Below are 20181 nucleotides of genomic sequence, written 5' to 3' on the forward strand. Positions count from 1 at the left end.
TCACACCTGGGGGACGGCGGGGGTGAGACCCCACAGACACCCCAATGTCCCATAGGGACCCGAAAATCCCATCGGGACCCCACAGACACCCCAATGTCCCATAGGGACCCCAACATCCCATAGGGACCCCACAGACACCCCAATATCCCATAGAGACCCCACAGACACCCCAATGTCCCATAGGGACCCCAACATCCCATAGGGACCCCACAGACACCCCAATGTCCCATAGGGACCCGAAAATCCCATAGGGACCCCACAGACACCCCAATATCCCATAGAGACCCCACAGAGACCCCAATGTTCCATAGGGACCCCACAGAGACCCCAATGTTCCATAGGGACCCCAATGTCCCATAGGGACCCCACAGTGACCCCAATGTTCCACAGACACCCCAACATCCCATAGGGACCCCACAGACACCCCAATGTCCCACAGGGACCCCACAGTGACCCCACAGTGACCCCAATGTCCCATAGGGACCCCACAGACACCCCAATGTCCCATTGGGAACCCACAGACACCCCCATGTCCCATAGGGACCCCAATATCCCATAGGGACCCCACAGAGACCCCAATGTCCCATAGGGACCCCAATATCCCATAGGGACCCCACAGACACCCCAATGTCCCATAGGGACCCCAATATCCCATAGGGACCCCACAGAGACCCCAATATCCCATAGAGACCCCACAGACACCCCATGTCCCATAGGGACCCCACAGAGACCCCAATGTTCCATAGGGACCCCAATATCCCATAGGGGCCCCACAGAGACCCCTATATCCCATAGAGACCCCAGAGACACCCCAATGTCCCATAGGGACCCCAACATCCCATAGGGACCCCACAGACACCCCAATATCCCATAGAGACCCCACAGACACCCCAATGTCCCATAGGGACCCCAGAGACACCCCATAAACCCCACAGACACCCCAATGTCCCATAGGGACCCCAGAGACACCCCATAAACCCCACAGACACCCCAATGTCCCATAGGGACCCCAGAGACACCCCATAAACCCCACAGACACCCCAATGTCCCATAGGGACCCCACAGACACCCCAATATCCCATAGGGACCCCAATGTCCCATAGGGACCCCACAAAGACCCCAATGTCCCATAGACCCCCCCACTATCCCATAAACCCCAGAGAGCCTCCAACACCCCATTAACCCCATAGAACCCCTACAGAGCCCCCCATCCCATAGGGGTCTAGGGATGTATGGGGTCTATGGGGTCTGTGGGGTCTATGGGGTCTATGGGGGTCTATGGGGTCTGTGGGGTCTATGGGATCTATGGGGTCTATGGGGTCTATGGGGTCTATGGGGGTCTATGGGGTCTATAGGGTGCTATGGAGTCCATGGGATCTATAGGGTTCTATGGGATCTATAGGGTTCCATGGGAGCTATAGGGTTCTATGGGGTCCATGGGATCTATAGGGTTCCATGGGAGCTATAGGGTTCTATGGGGTCCATGGGATCTATAGGGTTCCATGGGAGCTATAGGGTTCTATGGAGTCCATGGGATCTATAGGGTTCTATGGGATCTATAGGGTTCTATGGAGTCGATAGCATTCTATGGGGTCTATAGGGTTCCATGGGGTCTATGGGGTTCCATGGAATCTATAGGGTTCCATGGGGTCTATGGGGTTCCATGGGATCTATAGGGTTCCATGGGGTCTATGGGGTTCCATGGGATCTATAGGGCTCCATGGGGTCTATAGGGTTCTATGGGGTCTATGGGGTTCCATGGGATCTATAGGGTTCCGTGGGGTCTATAGGGTTCCATGGAGTCGATAGCATTCTATGGGATCTATAGGGTTCCATGGGATCTATTGGGTTCCATGGGAGCTATAGGGTTCTATGGGGCCCATGGGATCTATAGGTTTCTATGGGGTCTATGGGGTTCCATGGGATCTATAGGGTTCCATGGGGTCTATGGGGCTCCACGGGGTCTATAGGGTTCTATGGGGTCTATGGGGTTCCACGGGATCTATAGGGTTCCATGGGGTCTAGGGGGTTCCATGGGATCTATAGGGTTCCATGAGGTCTATGGGGTTCCATGGGATCTATAGGGCTCCATGGGGTCTATAGGTTTCTATGGGGTCTATGGGGTTCCATGGGATCTATAGGGTTCCATGGGGTCTATAGGTTTCTATGGGGTCTATGGGGTTCCATGGGATCTATAGGGCTCCACGGGGTCTATAGGTTTCTATGGGGTCTATGGGGTTCCACGGGATCTATAGGGTTCCATGGGGTCTAGGGGGTTCCATGGGATCTATAGGGTTCCATGAGGTCTATGGGGTTCCATGGGATCTATAGGGCTCCATGGGTTCTATAGGTTTCTATGGGGTCTATGGGGTTCCATGGGATCTATAGGGTTCCATGGGGTCTATGGGGTTCCATGGGATCTATAGGGCTCCATGGGGTCTATAGGGTTCTATGGGGTCTATAGGGTTCCATGGGATCTATGGGGCTCCATGGGGTCTATAGGGTTCCATAGGATCTATAGGGTTCCATGAGGTCTATAGGGTTCTATGGGGTCTATGGGGTTCCGTGGGATCTATAGGGTTCCATGGGGTCTATAGGGCCCATAGGGGACCGTCCCCACCTGAGGCGCGCCCGGAGCACGGCCACGTGCCGCGCGGTGGCCGCGGCGCCGTCCCCGACGTCCTCGAGCTCCCGGCGCAGGTGGTGGCCCTGGGCCAGCGCTTGGGCCGTGCCCGCGGCCACCGCGGCCACCTGGTCAGCCAGGAGGCGGGCAGCGGCCTCGCTGGCACGGGCCTGGGGACATCGGGGACATCGGGGACATTGAGGGGACATCAGGGACATCGGGGACATCGGGGACATTGGAGATGTTGGGAGAATTGCGAATATTTGGGACATCAGGGACATTGGGGACATTGAGGGCATTGGGGACATCGGGGACATTGGGGACATCGGGGACAATGGGACATTGGGGACATCACGGATATTGGGGACATTGGGGATATTAGGGACAGTGGGGACATTGGGGACTCTGGGGACATTGGGGACTCTGGGGACATTGCGGATATTGGGGACATTGGGGACTCTGGGGACATTGGGGACATCGGGGACATTGGGGACATTGGGGACATTGGGGATATTGGGGACACTGGGGACATTGGGGACATCGGGGACATTGGGGACATTGGGGACATTGGAGGGATTGGGGACACTGGGGACATTGGGGACATTGGGGACACTGGGGACATCGGGGACATCGGGGACACTGGGGACATTGGAGGGATTGGGGACATCAGGGACATTGGGGACATTGGGGACACTGGGGACATTGGGGACATTGGGGACATTGGGGACATTGGGGACATTGGGGACATTGGGGACATTGGGGACATTGGGGACATGGGGACACTGGCGCACTGGGAGGACATGTGGGGACACAAGCTGTGGGGGACAGCGGGTGACAGCAGGTGACAGGAGGTGACAGTAAATGACAGCGGGTGACAGCAGGTGACATTAAGTGACAGTGAGTGACAATAAATGACAATAGGCCACAATGAGCGACAGAGGGTGACAGTAAGTGACACCAGGTGACGCCAGGTGACAGAGGTGACACAGGTGACACAGGCGGCACACGGGTGACAGAGGTGGCACAGGTGACACGCAGGTGACAAACAGGTGACACACAGGTGGCACAGGTGACACACAGGTGACACACCGGTGACACAGGTGACACAGGTGGCACAGGTGACACATAGGTGACACAGTGACACACAGTGACACACAGGTGACACACAGGTGACACACAGGTGGCACAGGTGACACACAGGTGACACACAGGTGACACACGGGTGACACAGGTGACACAGGTGGCACAGGTGACACACAGGTGACACAGTGACACACAGTGGCACACAGGTGACACACAGGTGACACACAGTGACACACAGTGACACAGTGACACACAGGTGACACACAGGTGACACACAGTGACACACAGTGACACAGTGACACACAGTGACACACAGGTGACACACAGGTGACACACAGGTGACACACAGTGACACAGTGACACACAGGTGACACACAGGTGACACACAGTGACACACAGGTGACAGTGGCAGAGTGACACACAGGTGACACACAGGTGACAGTGGCAGAGTGACACACAGTGACACACAGGTGACACACAGGTGACAGTGGCAGAGTGACACACAGGTGACACACAGGTGACAGTGGCAGAGTGACACACAGTGACACACAGGTGACACACAGGTGACAGTGGCAGAGTGACACACAGGTGACACACAGGTGACACACAGGTGACAGTGACACAGTGACACACCGTGACACACAGGTGACACACAGTGACACACAGTGACACACAGACTCACAGGTGACACACAGGTGACACACAGTGACTCACAGACTCACAGGTGACACACAGTGACACACAGTGACACAGGTGACACACAGGTGACACACAGGTGACACACAGGTGACAGTGACACACAGGTGACACACAGTGACACACAGGTGACAGTGGCAGAGTGACACACAGGTGACACACAGGTGACACACAGGTGACAGTGACACAGTGACACACCGTGACACACAGGTGACACACAGTGACACACAGGTGACACACAGGTGACAGTGACACACAGGTGACACACAGTGACACACAGGTGACACACAGGTGACAGTGACACACAGGTGACACACAGTGACTCACAGACTCACAGGTGACACACAGTGACACAAAGGTGACACACAGTGACACACAGTGACACACAGGTGACACACAGGTGACACACAGTGACACACAGGTGACAGTGACACACAGTGACACAGTGACACACAGTGACACACAGGTGACACACAGGTGACACACAGTGGCACAGTGACACACCGGTGACACACAGGTGACACACAGGTGACACACAGGTGACAGTGACACAGTGACACACCGGTGACACACAGGTGACACACAGTGACACACAGTGACACACAGACTCACAGGTGACACACAGGTGACACACAGGTGACAGTGACACAGTGACACACAGTGACACGCAGTGACACACCGGTGACACACAGGTGACACACAGGTGACACACAGGTGACAGTGACACACAGGTGACACACCGGTGACACACAGTGACACACAGGTGACAGTGGCAGAGTGACACACAGTGACACACACAGTGACACACAGTGACACACAGGTGACACACAGTGACAGTGACACACACAGTGACACACAGGTGACACACAGTGACACACAGGTGACACACAGGTGACACACAGTGACACACAGGTGACAGTGGCAGAGTGACACACAGTGACACAGTGACACACAGGTGACAGTGACACACAGGTGACACACAGGTGACACACAGGTGACACACAGTGACACACAGGTGACAGTGACACACAGTGACACACAGTGACACAGGTGACACACAGTGAACACACAGGTGACACACAGGTGACACAGTGACACACAGGTGACACACAGGTGACACACAGGTGACAGTGACACACAGGTGACACACAGGTGACACACAGGTGACACACACAGTGACACACAGTGACACACAGGTGACAGTGACACACAGGTGACACACAGGTGACACACAGGTGACACACAGGTGACAGTGACACAGTGACACAGTGACACACAGTGACACACAGTGACACACAGTGACACACAGGTGACACACAGGTGACACACAGTGACACACCGGTGACACACAGTGACACACAGTGACACAGTGACACACAGTGACACACAGGTGACACACAGTGACACAGTGACACACCGGTGACACACAGGTGACACACAGGTGACACACAGGTGACAGCCCTACCTGCAGCCGGTAGCGCTCCCCCCGCAGCCGCTGCTCCTCGGCCTCGGCCGCCAGCAGCCGCAGGCGGCGCCCGGTGACACGCGCGGCACGGGACAGCGCCAGGCGCGCCCTGCGGGGACAGCCGGGCCACCCGCGTCACCCACGGAGTCACCCGGGTCACCTCGGCCACCTGCGTCACCCACGGAGTCACCCGGGTCACCTCGGTCACCTGCGTCACCCACAGAGTCACCCGGGTCACCTCGGTCACCTGTGTCACCCACAGAGTCACCTGGGTCACCTGTGTCACCTGTGTCACCCACAGAGTCACCCGGGTCACCTGTGTCACCTGGGTCACCCACAGAGTCACCCGGGTCACCTCCCCCCTTGGGTCACCCTGTGTCACCCACGGAGTCAGCCGGGTCACCTGTGTCACCCACAGAGTCACCTGGGTCACCCTGTGTCACCCGGGTCAGCCTGGGTCACCTGTGTCACCCACAGAGTCACCTGGGTCACCCTGTGTCACCGGGTCAGCCTGGGTCACCTGTGTCACCCACAGAGTCACCCAGGTCACCTGTGTCACCCAGAGTCAGCCAGGTCACCCTGTGTCACCCGGGTCACCTGTGTCACCTGTGTCACCCACAGAGTCACCCGGGTCACCCTGGGTCACCCACAGAGTCACCTGGGTCACCTGTGTCACCTGGGACACCCACAGAGTCACCCTCGTCACCTTTGTCACCCACAGAGTCACCTTTGTCACCCTGTGTCACCCGGGTCAGCCTGGGTCACCCGGGTCGCCCTGTGTCACCCGGGTCAGCCTGGGTCACCTGTGTCACCCACAGCGTCACCTGTGTCACCCTGTGTCACCCGGGACAGCGCCAGCCGTGCCCTGAGGGGACAGCTGTGTCACCTGTGTCACTCTTGCCACCCGAGTCCCCCCTGTGCCCCTCTTGAGCCCACCCTGACCCCCTCCTGTCCCCCCCGTGTCCCCCAGTGTCCCCCCCGTGTCCCCCAGTGTCCCCCCCCGTGTCCCCCGGTGTCCCCCCGTCCCATTTCTCTCTGTGTCCCCCTGTCCCCAACCGCCCCCCATGTCCCCCCTGTCCCCCCGTGTCCCCTGTCCCGCCCTGTCCCCGGTGTCCCCGGTGTCCCCTGTCCCGCCCTGTCCCCGGTGTCCCCCGTGCCCCCCCGTGTCCCCCTGTCCCCCCGTGTCCCCTGTCCCGCCCTGTCCCGCCCTGTCCCCCGTGCCCCCCTGTGTCCCCCCCTGTCCCCCCGTGTCCCCTGTCCCGCCCTGTCTCCGGTGTCCCCTCGTGTCCCCCCCGTCCCCCCGTGTCCCCTGTCCCGCCCTGTCCCCCGGTGTCCCCGGTGTCCCCCCTGTCCCCCCGTGTCCCCTGTCCCGCCCTGTCCCCGGTGTCCCCCGTGCCCCCCCGTGTCCCCCCTGTCCCCCCCGTGTCCCCTGTCCCGCCCTGTCCCCCGTGCCCCCCTGTGTCCCCCCTGTCCCCCCGTGTCCCCTGTCCCGCCCTGTCCCCGGTGTCCCCCGTGCCCCCCCGTGTCCCCCCTGTCCCCCCCGTGTCCCCTGTCCCCCCCTGTCCCCAGTGTCCCCGGAGTCCCCGGTGTCCCCCCTGTCCCCCTGTGTCCCCTGTCCCCCCCTGTCCCCTGCCCCCCCCTGTCCCCCTGTGTCCCCTGTCCCGCCCTGTCCCCGGTGTCCCCGGTGTCCCCGGTGTCCCCCCTGTCCCCCCCGTGTCACCTGTCCCGCCCTGTCCCCGGTGTCCCCCCTGTCCCCCCGTGTCCCCTGTACCGCCCTGTCCCCGGTGTCCCCTCGTGTCGCTGACCCCGCCTCGCTCCGCAGCAGCTCCTGCAGGCGGGCGCAGCGGGCGCGCAGGGCGGGCTCGGCGCTCCCGGCGCTGCCGGTAATCCGGGTATCCCGGGGATCCCGGTAATCCCGGGGGTCCCGGTTATCCCGGTCATCCCGGTTATCTCGGCGGTCCCCGGGGGGGTCCCGGGCCTGCCGCAGCCGCTCCCGGAGCCGCCGCTGCTCCTGCGCCAGCCGGGCCCGCGCCACCTGCGCGTCCTGAGCCCGCGAGCCCGCGGCCACCAGCGCCAGCCGCAGCTCCTCCACCTGCGGGAAAGGGGCCGGGCACGGAGCTGCGCCACACCTGGGCCACACCCGGGCCACACCCGGGCCACACCTGGGCCACACCCGGGCCACACCCGGGCCACACCTGGGCCACACCTGGGCCACCCCTGAGCCACACATGGGCCACACCTGGGCCACAGCCGGGCCACACCTGTGCCACACCCGGGCCACACCCCTGTGCAACACCCTGGGCCTCAGCCGGGCCACACCCCTGTGCCACACCTGTGCCACACCTGGGCCACACCCCTGTGCCACACCCGGGCCACACCCCCTGGGCCACACCTGCGCCACACCTGGGCCACACCAGGGCCACACCTGGGCCACACCTGGGCCACACCCCTGTGCCACACCTGGGCCACACCTGGGCCACACATGGGCCACACCCGTGCCACACCCGGGCCACACCCGGCCACACCTGGGCCACACCCGGGCCACACTCCTGTGCAACACCTGGGCCACACCCGGGCCACACCCCTGGGCCACCCCCTGTGCCACACCTGGGCCACACCAGGGCCACACCTGGGCCACCCCTGTGCCACACCTGGGCCACACCTGTGACACACCTGGGCCACACCTGGGCCACACCTGGGCCACCCCTGTGCCACACCTGGGCCACACCTGTGACACACCTGGGCCACACCAGGGCCACCCCTGAGCCACACATGGGCCACACCTGTGACACAACCCGGGCCACACCCGGGCCACACCTGGACCACACCTGGGCCACACCCGGGCCACACCCGGGCCACACCCCTGTGCCACCCCTGTGCCACACCTGGGCCACACCTGTGCCACACCCCTGGGCCACATCTGTGCCACACCCCTGTGCCACACCTGGCCACACCTGTGCCACACCTGGGGCCACACCCTGTGCCACACCTGGGCCACACCTGGGCCACACCTGTGCCACACCTGGGCCACAACTGTGCCACACCTGGGCCACACCTGGGCCACACCTGGGCCACCCCCGGGCCACACCTGGGCTACACCTGGGCCACAACTGTGCCACACCTAAGCCACACCTGGGCCACACCCGGGCCACACCTGGGCCACACCCCTGTGCAACACCTGTGCCACACCTGGGCCACACCTGGGCCACACCCCTGTGCCACACCTGTGCCACACCTGGCCACACCTGTGCCACACCCGGGCCACACCTGTGCCACACCTGGGCCCCCCTGTGCCACACCTGGGCCACACCTGGGCCACACCCGGGCCACAACCCTGTGCCAACCCTGTGCCACACCTGGGCCACACCTGTGCCACACCCCTGTGCCACACCTGTGCCACACCCCTGTGCCACACCTGGGCCACACCCCTGTGCCACACCTGGGCCACACCTGGGCCACACTTGTGCCACACCGGTGCCCATGGCACCCACACCTGTGCCCACGGCACCCCACGGCACCCACACCTGTGCCCACGGCACCCACACCTGTGCCCATGGCACCCCATGGCACCCACACCTGTGCCCACGGCACCCGCACCTGTGCCCACGGCACCCGCACCTGTCCCCACACCTGTGCCCATGGCACCTGCACCTGTCCCTGTGGCATCCACACCTCTGCCATGGCACCCCATGGCACCCACACCTGGGCCACAACCTGTCCCCAGGGCACCCACAGGTGCAGTCATGGCACACATGGCACCCCACCTGTGTCCACGGGCACCCACAATTGCATCCACACCCGTGCCCGTGTCCCCCCAGGGGTCCCCCCATGCCCCCATGTCCCCGCAGGTGTCCCCAGGTGTCCCCCCAGGTGTCCCTGGATGTCCCAGGTGTCTCCCCAGGTGTCCCAGGTGTCCCAGGTGTCCCCACCTGTCACAGCCGCTGCCGTAGCCCGCTCCCGCAGGTCCCCCCCAGGGGTCCCAGGTGTCCCACAGGTGTCCCCCCAGGTGTCCCCCAGGTGTCCCCAGGTGTCCCAGGTGTCCAGGTGTCCCCAGGTGTCCCAGGTGTCCCCCAGGTGTTCCCAGGTGTCCCAGGTGTCCCCCAGGTGTCCCCAGGTGTCCCAGGTGTCCCAGGTGTCCCCCCAGGTGTCCCCAGGTGTCCCAGGTGTCCCAGGTGTCCCCAGGTGTCCCAGGTGTCCAGGTGTCCCCCCAGGTGTCCCCAGGTGTCCCCCCAGGTGTCCCCAGGTGTCCCAGGTGTCCCCACCTGTCGCAGCCGCTGTCGCAGCCGCTCCCGCAGGTCCCGGTTGTGCTCCCGCAGCTCCTCCAGCGCCGCCTGCAGCGCCGCGGGTCACCAGCGGGGGCGCTGTGGGGACACATGGGGACACATGGGGGGACATGGGGACACATGGGGACACGTGGGGGGACATGGGGGACATGGGGACACATGGGGGGTCATGGGGACACGTGGGGACACGTGGGGACACGTGGGGGGACATGGGGACACATGGGGACACATTGGGGGACATGGGGACACGTGGGGACACCGTGGGGGGACATGGGGACACGTGGGGGGGACATGGGGACACGTGGGGGGACATGGGGGGACATGGGGACACATGGGGACACATGGGGACACGTGGGGGGACATGGGGACACGTGGGGGGACATGGGGACACGTGGGGACACATGGGGGACATGGGGACACATGGGGACACGTGGGACACCTGGGACACATGGGGACACGTGGGGACACATGGGGGGGACAATGGGGACACATGGGGACACATGGGGACACATGGGGACACGTGGGGGGACATGGGGACACGTGGGGGGACATGGGGACACGTGGGACACATGGGGGGACATGGGGACACATGGGGACACGTGGGACACCTGGGACACATGGGGACACGTGGGGACACATGGGGGGACATGGGGACACATGGGGACACATGGGGACACATGGGGACACGTGGGGGGACATGGGGACACGTGGGGGGACATGGGGACACGTGGGGACACATGGGGGGACATGGGGACACATGGGGACACGTGGGACACCTGGGACACATGGGGACACGTGGGGACACATGGGGGGACATGGGGACACATGGGGGACATGGGGACACGTGGGGACACATGGGGGGACATGGGGGGACATGGGGGGACATGGGACACGTGGGACACGTGGGGACACGTGGGGACACATGGGGACACATGGGGGGACATGGGGACACGTGGGGGACACAGGTGGGGGACATGGGGGGACAATGGGGACACATGGGGACACGTGGGGGGACATGGGGACACATGGGGGGACATGGGACACATGGGGGGACATGGGGGGACATGGAGAGACATGGGGACACGTGGGGACACGTGGGGGGACATGGGGACACATGGGGGGGACTGGGACACCTGGGACACATGGGGACACGTGGGGACACATGGGGGGACATGGGGACACGTGGGGACACATGGGGGGACATGGGGACACATGGGGGGACATGGGGACACGTGGGGACACATGGGGACACAGACACATGGGGACACCTGGGGGGACATGGGGGACACATGGGGGGACATGGGGACACATGGGGACACATGGGGGGACATGGGGACACATGGGGGGACATGGGGACACATGGGGACACATGGGGGGACATGGGGACACATGGGGGGACCTGGGGGGACATGGGGGGACATGGGGGGACATGGGGACACGTGGGGACACATGGGGACACATGGGGGGACATGGGGGGTCATGGGGACACATGGGGACACATGGGGGGACATGGGGGGACATGGGGGGACATGGGGACACATGGGGACACGGGCACACAGGGGACACATGGGACACATGGGGACACATGGGGACACATGGGGACACGTGGGGACACATGGGGGGACATGGGGGGACATGGGGGGACATGAGGGGACATGGGACACATGGGGACACACATGGGGTCTATAGGGGCTATAGGGGCTATAGGGGACACACGGGGACACACATGGGGGCTATAGGGGCTATAGGGTACACATGGGGACATATAGAGGACATGTAGGGGACACATGGGGACACACATGGGGACACACATGGGGGCTATAGGGGCTATAGGGGACACATGGGGACATATAGGGGACATGTAGGGGACACATGGGGACACACGGGGGCTATAGGGGCTATAGGGGACACATGGGTCATATAGGGGACATGTAGGGGACACATGGGGTCTATAGGGGCTATAGGGGACACATGGGGACACACATGGGGTCTATAGGGGCTATAGGGGACACATGGGGACATATAGGGGACATGTAGGGGACACATGGGGACACACATGGGGACACACATGGGGGCTATAGGGGCTATAGGGTACATGGGGACATATAGGGGACATGTAGGGGACACATGGGGACACATGGGGGCTATAGGGGACATCAGCCCTATAGGGGACACACTGGGCCCCTTGGCCAGCCAGGGGGCGTGGCCGAGCTCACCTGGCGCGGGGGGCGTGGCCAACCTTCGCCACCACCTGGTCCCGCTCCTGCTCCGCCCGGCGCCGGGAATGCTGGGCCGCCTGCACCGCCTGTGGGCGGGGCCGGCGTGGTCACGCCCCCGAGCCACGCCCATGGCATAGCCACGCCCACCGGCTGCTTCAGCCCTGCCCATCACTCCATAGCCACACCCCCGGCAGCATTAGTACCACCCCATTGGTCCTTAGCCCCACCCACAGGTTGTTATAGCCACGCCCATTGGTCCTTGGCCCCACCCCAGCTACAATAGCCACGCCCATTTGTCATTAGCCCCATCCCAGTTACAATAGCCACGCCCATTGGTCCTTAGGCCCACCCCAACTACAATAGCCACGCCCATTGGGCCTTAGCCCTACCCACAGGTTGTTAAAGCCCCATCCATTGTCCCTTAGCCCCACCCACAGGTTGTTATAGCCACGCCCATTGTTCCTTAGCCCTACCCCAACTACAATAGCCACGCCCATTGGTCCTTAGCCCCACCCACAGGTTGTTATAGTCACGCCCATTGGTCCTTAGCCCCCGCCCACCTGTCGCAGCCGCTCCAGCTCCGCCCCCCGGGCCTGGCACTGAGACTCCGCCTCCTGGGCCCGGAGCTCCGCCCCCACCTTGGCAGCACGAGCGGCCTCCAGCTCCGCCCACAGCACCTGCCCCGCCTCCTGCAGAAGGGCGGGGTCAGCGACAGGGCACGCCCACATGCATGGCCCCGCCCACTGCCCCACCACTCATTCACACCCACACAACCCTCAGACCACGCCCCCTTTAGCCAAGCCACGCCTCCTTTCACCCCATCATAGCCACACCCACCCGGACTCCGCCCATTCCAGGGGCTCCACCCCTTCCGGCCCCACCCCACATGGCCCCACCCAAAGCTCTGCCCTATAAGCCCCGCCTCCTTCACAGACCACACCCGGCCACACCCTCTTTGCCCCACCTAAGCCACACCCTCTGCCAGAAGCTCCTCCCCAGAGGCCACACCTGGCCGAGGCTCCGCCCCCTCGGCCCCCGGCCCCGCCCACCTGCTGCAGGCGCAGCCGCTCCTTGGCCCGGTCCAGGGCCCGACAGGCTCCGCCCACCCGGGCCTGGGCTCCGCCCACCGCGATCTCCAGCGCCCGCAGGGCCCCGCCCTCCGTCAGGCTCCGCCCCCGTTCTGCCGCCAGGCTCCGCCCCAGCGCCGCCACCTGATTGGGCAGGGGCGTGATAGACAGCTCCAAGCCCCGCCCCCACTGTAAGAGATCGCCCCATACCCCTCCCACTTCGGTGATTGACAGCCACTTGCCCCACCCCCTCCCCAATCGGGGGAGTGGCCAGGCGGTGATTGACAGGTGCTGGCTCCGCCCCTCTCCGCAGGCCCCGCCCACCTGGCTGCTGAGGTCCCGCAGCTCCTCCTCCAGGTCCCGCCCGCGCTCGGCCTGTGGGGGGGAGACTTTTGGGGGGACCCAAAATCCGGGGGGTCCCCAAAATCCGGGATGTCCCGAAATCCAGGGAGCCCCAAAATCCCGGGAACCTCAAAATCCGTGCGTCCCAAATTCCAAGGGGATCCCAAAATCCAGGGAGCCCCAAAATCCAGGGAAATCCAAATCCAGGGGGTCCCAAAATCCCGGGGGTTCCCAAAATCCGGGGGTTCCCCAAAATCCGGGATGTCCCAAAATCCAGGGAACCCCAAAATCCGGGTGGGGTCCCGAAATCCGGGGGGTTCCCAAAATCCAGGGAGCCCCAAAATCCGGGGAAATCCAAATCCAGGGGGGTCCTAAAATCCCGGGGGGATCCCAAAATCCAGGGAGCCCCAAAATCCAGGGGGGTCCTAAAATCCCGGGGGGGTCCCAAAATCTGGAGGGTCCCAAAATCAGGGATGTCGCCAAAATCCGGGATGTCCCAAAATCCAGGGAACCCCAAAATCCGGGTGGGGTCCCCAAAATCCGGGGGGTTCCCAAAATACAGGGAGCCCCAAAATCCGGGGGTTCCCAAAATCTGGGGGATCCCAAAATCCGGGGGTTCCCCAAAATCCGGGATGTCCCAAAATCCAGGGAACCCCAAAATCCGGGTGGGGTCCCGAAATCCGGGGGGTTCCCAAAATACAGGGAGCCCCAAAATCCGGGGGGTCCCAAAATCCGGGGGTCCCGGGGGTCCGGGGCAGCCCCAAACTCCGAGGGGGCCCAGGGGCTTGCGGAGCAACAAGGAACCCCAAAATCTGGGCGGTTCCCATGAATTCGGGGTGTCCCCAAATTCCCGGGGGGTCCCGGGGGTCTGGGGGACCCCAAGTGTCCCTGGGGGCCCCGGGAATTCGGGGAGTCCCAGGCGGCCAGAGGGTCCCAAATGCCCGGGGAACCCCAAAGTTTGGGGGGGGGGGCAGAAGTCTGGGGGGGCTCAGGTCTTTGGGGGGGTCCCAGGTGTTTTGGGGGTCCCAGGTCTTTGGGGGTCCCAGGTGTTTGGGGGGTTCTGAGATCTTTGGGGGGGTCTCAGGTGTTGGGGGGTCCAGATCTTTGGGGGATCCCAGATCTTTGGGGGAGTCCCAGGTGTTGGGGGCTCAGGTCTTTGGGGGGTCCCAGATCTTTGGGGGGGGTCCCTGGTCTTTGGGAGGGTCCCAGGTGTTTAGGGGGGGTCTCAGATCTTTTGGGGGGGGGTCCCAGGTTTTTGGGGGTCCCAGAAGTCTGAAGGGTCCCAGATTTTTGGGGGTGTCCCAGGTGTTGGGGGGGTCCCAGGTTTTGGGGGGGTCCCAGATCTTTGGGGGGGTCCCAGGTGTTGGGGGCTCAGGTCTTTGGGGGGGTCCCAGGTGTTGGGGGGGTCCCAGATTTTTGGGGGTGTCCCAGGTGTTGGGGGTGTCCCAGGTGTTGAGGGGGTCCCAGATCTTTGGGGGGTCCCAGGTCTTTGGGGTGTCCCAGGTGTTGGGGGGGTCACAGGTCTTTGGGGGGGTCCCAGGTGTTGGGGGGTCCCAGATCTTTGGGGGATCCCAGATCTTTGGGGGGGTCCCAGGTGTTTAGGGGAGTCTCAGATCTTTTGGGGGGGGTCCCAGGTTTTTGGGGGTCCCAGAAGTCTGAAGGGTCCCAGATTTTTGGGGTGTCCCAGGTGTTGGGGGGGTCCCAGATCTTTGGGGGAGTCCCAGGTGTTGGGGGCTCAGGTCTTTGGGGGAGTCCCAGATCTTTGGGGGGGGGTCCCTGGTCTTTGGGAGGGTCCCAGGTGTTTAGGGGGGTCTCAGATCTTTTGGGGGGGGGGTCCCAGGTTTTTGGGGGTCCCAGAAGTCTGAAGGGTCCCAGGTCTTTGGGGTGTCCCAGGTATTGGGGGGGTCCCAGATTTTTGGGGGTGTCCCAGGTGTTGAGGGGGTCCCAGATCTTTGGGGGGGGTCCCAGGTCTTTGGGGTGTCCCAGGTGTTGGGGGGGTCACAGGTCTTTGGGGGGGTCCCAGGTGTTGGGGGGGTCCCAGATCTTTGGGGGATCCCAGATCTTTGGGGGGGTCCCAGGTGTTTAGGGAGTCTCAGATCTTTTGGGGGGGGTCCCAGGTTTTTGGGGGTCCCAGAAGTCTGAAGGGCCCCAGATTTTTGGGGGTGTCCCAGGTGTTGGGGGGGTCCCAGGTTTTGGGGGGGTCCCAGATTTTTGGGGGGGTCCCAGGTGTTGGGGGCTCAGGTCTTTGGGGGGGGTCCCAGGTGTTGAGGGGGTCCCAGATCTTTGGGGGGGGTCCCAGATCTTTGGGGTGTCCCAGGTTTTGGGGAGGGTCCCAGATCTTTGGGGGGGTCCCAGATGTTGAGGGCTCAGGTCTTTGGGGGGGTCCCAGATCTTTGGGGGGTCCCAGACCTTTGGGGGGGGGGGTCCCAGGTGTTGGGGGCTCCCAGGAGTCTGGGCGGTTCCCAAAATCTGGGGGATCCCCAGAGTTCGAGGGCTCCAGAAGGTTCCCTGGAATCCGGGGGGTCCTGTACTTTTGGGGAGGGGGTCCCAAAGTCGGGGGGGTCCCCGCTGCCCGGGGGTCCTCGGGATGTCCGGGGGGTCCCCAGGAGGCCGGGGAGCCCCTCGGGGGGGGACAAACGGGGGGAGCAGTTTGGGGGGGTCGGGGGGATGGGGGGTGTCCGTTCCCACGGGGGGGGGGGAGGGCGCCCAGGGCCCCGGGCCGCCGTGTCGCTGTCCCCTCCGCTGTGTCCCTGTGTCCCTGTCCCCGTGTCGCTGTCCCCGTGTCGCTGTCCCCTCCGCTGTGTCCCTGTCCCCGTGTCCCTGTCCCCGTGTCCCTGTCCCTGTCCCCGTGTCGCTGTCCCCTCCGCTGTGTCCCTGTCCCTGTCCCCGTGTCGCTGTCCCCGTGTCCCTGTCCCTGTCCCCTCCGCTATGTCCCTGTCCCTGTCCCCGTGTCCCTGTCCCCGTGTCGCTGTCTCCTCCGCTGTGTCCCTGTCCCCGTGTCGCTGTCCCTGTCACTTTGTCCCTGTCCCTGTCGCCGTGTCCCTGTCCCTGTCCCCGTGTCGCTGTCCCCTCCGCTGTGTCGCTGTGTCCCTGTCCCTGTCGCTGTGTCCCTGTCGCTGTGTCCCTGTCCCTGTCGCTGTGTCCCTCTCGCTGTGTCCCTGTCCCTGTCGTTGTGTCCCTGTCGCCGTGTCGCTGTCGCTGTGTCGCTGTCCCCTCCGCTGTGTCGCTGTGTCCCTGTCCCTGTCGCTGTGTCCCTGTCGCTTTGTCCCTGTCCCCGCCCCGTGTCCCTGTCCCTGTCGCTGTGTCGTATCGCTGTGTCCCTGTCCCTGTCCCCGTGTCCCTGTCGCTGTGTCGCTGTCCCCTCCGCTGTGTCGCTGTGTCCCTGTCCCTGTGTCCCTGTCCCTGTCGTTGTGTCCCTGTCGCCGTGTCCCTGTCCCTGTCCCCGTGTCGCTGTCCCTGTCGCTTTGTCGCTGTCCCTGTCGCTGTGTCCCTGTCGCTGCGTCGTTGTCCCCTCCGCTGTGTCGCTGTGTCCCTGTCCCTGTCGCTGTGTCCCTGTCCCTGTCGTTGTGTCCCTGTCGCCGTGTCGCTGTCGCTGTGTCGCTGTCCCCTCCGCTGTGTCGCTGTGTCCCTGTCCCTGTGTCCCTGTCCCTGTTGTTGTGTCCCTGTCGCCGTGTCGCTGTCGCTGTGTCGCTGTCCCCTCCGCTGTGTCGCTGTGTCCCTGTCCCTGTCGCTGTGTCCCTGTCGCTTTGTCCCTGTCCCCGCCCCGTGTCCCTGTCCCTGTCGCTGTGTCGTATCGCTGTGTCCCTGTCCCCGCCCCGTGTCGCTGTCCCTGTGTCGCTGTCCCCTCCGCTGTGTCGCTGTCCCTGTCGCTGTGTCGCTGTCCCCGCCCCGTGTCCCAATTCCAGCCCGGGCTGGCGGGGGGCCAGTGGGGCCTCGGAGGGGGCGCCGGGGGTCCCCAGCCAAAGGCGGGGGTGGGGGGGCTGGGAACCCCCAAATGCCGGGACCCCCCACTTCCACCCCCCGGGACCCCCTCAGGTGGGGCCGAGGCTTCCCCGAGGGCCTGGGGGTCCCCAGCATCACCTGAGCCCCCCAGCGCCACCCCCGCGTCCTCCCCTCCCCCTCACCTGGGGACCCCTCCCTCACCTGGGGGTCCCTCCTCTCACCTGGGGACCCCTCCCTCACCTGGGGTCCCTCCTCTCACCTGGGGACCCCTCCCTCACCTGGGGGTCCCTCCCTCACCTGGGGATCCCTCCCTCACCTGGGGGTCCCTCCCTCACCTGGGGGTCCCCCCCACTTACCTGTGCCACCCGGGGGGGGCTGCGTTGTCCCCCGTTGTCCCCCGCGTCCATCATGGCGCAAACTGGGGGGGCTCTGGAGCAGCAGAGACCCCTCCCCAAAATCCGCATCGGCCCCGGGCCGCGACCCCTCCCCCCCCCCCTACAGCTCCGGGTCCCTTTTTTTTTTTGGGAGGGGGAGGTCGGGGGTCCCCGGAATCCCACCCTGGGGGGGGGATTTTGTGCCCCTGCCCACCCTGGGGGGGGTTTGGGGCTCCACCCTGGGGGATTTTGTGCCCCTTGCCCACCCCGGAGGAGTTTGTGCCCTCTGCCCACCCTGGGGGGGTTTTGGGGCTCCACCCTGGGGGATTTTGTGCCCTCTGCCCACCCCGGGGGGGTTTTGGGGCTCCACCCTGGGGGATTTTGTGCCCTCTGCCCATCCTGGGGGAGTTTTGGGGCTCCACCCTGGAGGATTTTGTGCCCTTGCCCACCCCGGAGGGGTTTGTGCCCTCTGCCCACCCTGGGGGGGTTTTGGGGCTCCACCCTGGGGGATTTTGTGCCCCTTGCCCACCCCGGAGGAGTTTGTGCCCTCTGCCCACCCTGGGGGGGTTTTGGGGCTCCACCCTGGGGGATTTTGTGCCCTCTGCCCACCCCGGGGGGGTTTTGGGGCTCCACCCTGGGGGATTTTGTGCCCCTTGCCCACCCCGGCGGGGTTTGTGCCCTCTGCCCACCCTGGGGGGGTTTTGGGGCTCCACCTTGGGGGATTTTGTGCCCTCTGCCCACCCTGGGGGGGTTTGTGCCCTCTGCCCACCCCGGCGGGGTTTTGGGGCTCCACCCTGGAGGATTTTGTGCCCTCTGCCCATCCTGGGGGGGTTTTGGGGCTCCACCCTGGGGATTTTGTGCCCCTTGCCCACCCCGGCGGGGTTTGTGCCCCTGCCCGCCCCGGGCCGCTCCGCGCCCCGTGCCCCTCACCTGCCGCTGCCGAGCCCGCGGCACCGGGGCCGGGGCGCTGCCGGTGCCGGCCCCGCCGCGGGCACGGGAGGAGCCGCGGGTGGCACCGCGGGTGGCACCGCGTCCCTCCCCCCCGGGCTGTCCCCTCGGGGAGGGGACAGCGCCCGCCCATCCCCCCCTCCGCCCCGGGCCGCCGTCCGGGCGGCTCCGTTCGGCTCCAGCGGCTCCGGTGCCGCCGCCGCCCTCGCCCCGAGGGGACGCGGGTTTCGGGGCACCGCCCCGGGGCACCCGAGTGTGGGTGACACCCCTGTCCTCGCCCAGGGCACACAGCGGAATTCGGGTGGCACCCCCCGCCTGAGGGGACACAGGTGTCCCAGGACACCCCAAAATTTCAGTGTCACCCAACCCGAGGGGACACAGGTGTCCCAGGACACCCCAAAATTTCAGTGTCACCCAACCCTAGGGGACACAGGTGTCCTAGGTTACCCCAAAATTTCAGTGTCACCCCCACCTGAGGGGACACAGGTGTCCCAGGACACCCCAAAATTTCAGTGTCACCCAACCCTAGGGGACACAGGTGTCCTAGGATACCCCAAAATTTCAGTGTCACCCCCACCCGAGGGGACACAGGTGTGCCAGGACACCCCAAAATTTCAATGTCACCCCCCACCCGAGGGGACACAGGTGTCCTAGGATACCCCAAAATTTCAGTGTCACCCCCACCCGAGGGGACACAGGTGTCCCAGGACACCCCGGAATTTGGGTGTCACCCCCACCCGAGGGGACACAGATGTCCTAGGATACCCCAAAATTTCAGTGTCACCCAACCCTAGGGGACACAGGTTTCCCAGGACACCCCAAAATTTCAGTGTCACCCAACCCGAGGGGACATAGATGTCCCAGGACACCCCAAAATTTCAGTGTCACCCCCACCTGAGGGGACACAGGTGTCCCAGGACACCCCGAATTTGGGTGTCACCCCCACCTGAGGGGACACAGGTGTCCCAAGACACCCCAAAATTTCGGTGTCACCCCCACCCGAGGGGACACAGGTGTCCTAGGATACCCCAAAATTTCGGTGTCACCCTCAAAGAGGACACAGGTGTCCTAGGATACCCCAAAATTTCAGTGTCACCCCCCACCCGAGGGGACACAGGTGTCCTAGGATACCCCAAAAT

General features: G+C 64.1%; 1 protein-coding gene across 1 annotated transcript; it reads right to left on the minus strand.

Annotated features, from left to right (window-relative positions):
• Window positions 1–12350: 12350 nt before the first annotated feature.
• On the minus strand, window positions 12351–18177 carry LOC137465814 (myosin heavy chain, embryonic smooth muscle isoform-like). The gene is made up of 5 exons (XM_068177840.1): window positions 18077–18177; window positions 13761–13811; window positions 13419–13580; window positions 12930–13058; window positions 12351–12455 (listed from the first exon to the last, which is right to left on the minus strand). Exons 1-5 carry the CDS (start codon window positions 18128–18130, stop codon window positions 12363–12365), a joined length of 489 nt encoding a protein of 162 aa, XP_068033941.1. The 5' UTR covers window positions 18131–18177; the 3' UTR covers window positions 12351–12362.
• Between the last annotated feature and the right edge of the window lie 2004 nt (window positions 18178–20181).

This window comes from Anomalospiza imberbis, unplaced genomic scaffold (assembly GCF_031753505.1).
Source record: "Anomalospiza imberbis isolate Cuckoo-Finch-1a 21T00152 unplaced genomic scaffold, ASM3175350v1 scaffold_1111, whole genome shotgun sequence".
NCBI classification, from domain to species: Eukaryota; Metazoa; Chordata; class Aves; order Passeriformes; family Viduidae; genus Anomalospiza; species Anomalospiza imberbis.

Coding starts and splice junctions, on each gene's coding strand:
- LOC137465814 (XM_068177840.1), bottom strand. CDS start 18,130: ATGATGGACGCGGGGGACAACGGGGGACAACGCAGCCCCCCCCGGGTG. Junction 13,059..13,418: donor AGCGGCTGCGCCTGCAGCAG/GTGGGCGGGGCC, acceptor GCCCTTCTGCAG/GAGGCGGGGCAGGTGCTGTG. Junction 12,456..12,929: donor AGCTGGAGCGGCTGCGACAG/GTGGGCGGGGGC, acceptor CCCCGCCCACAG/GCGGTGCAGGCGGCCCAGCA.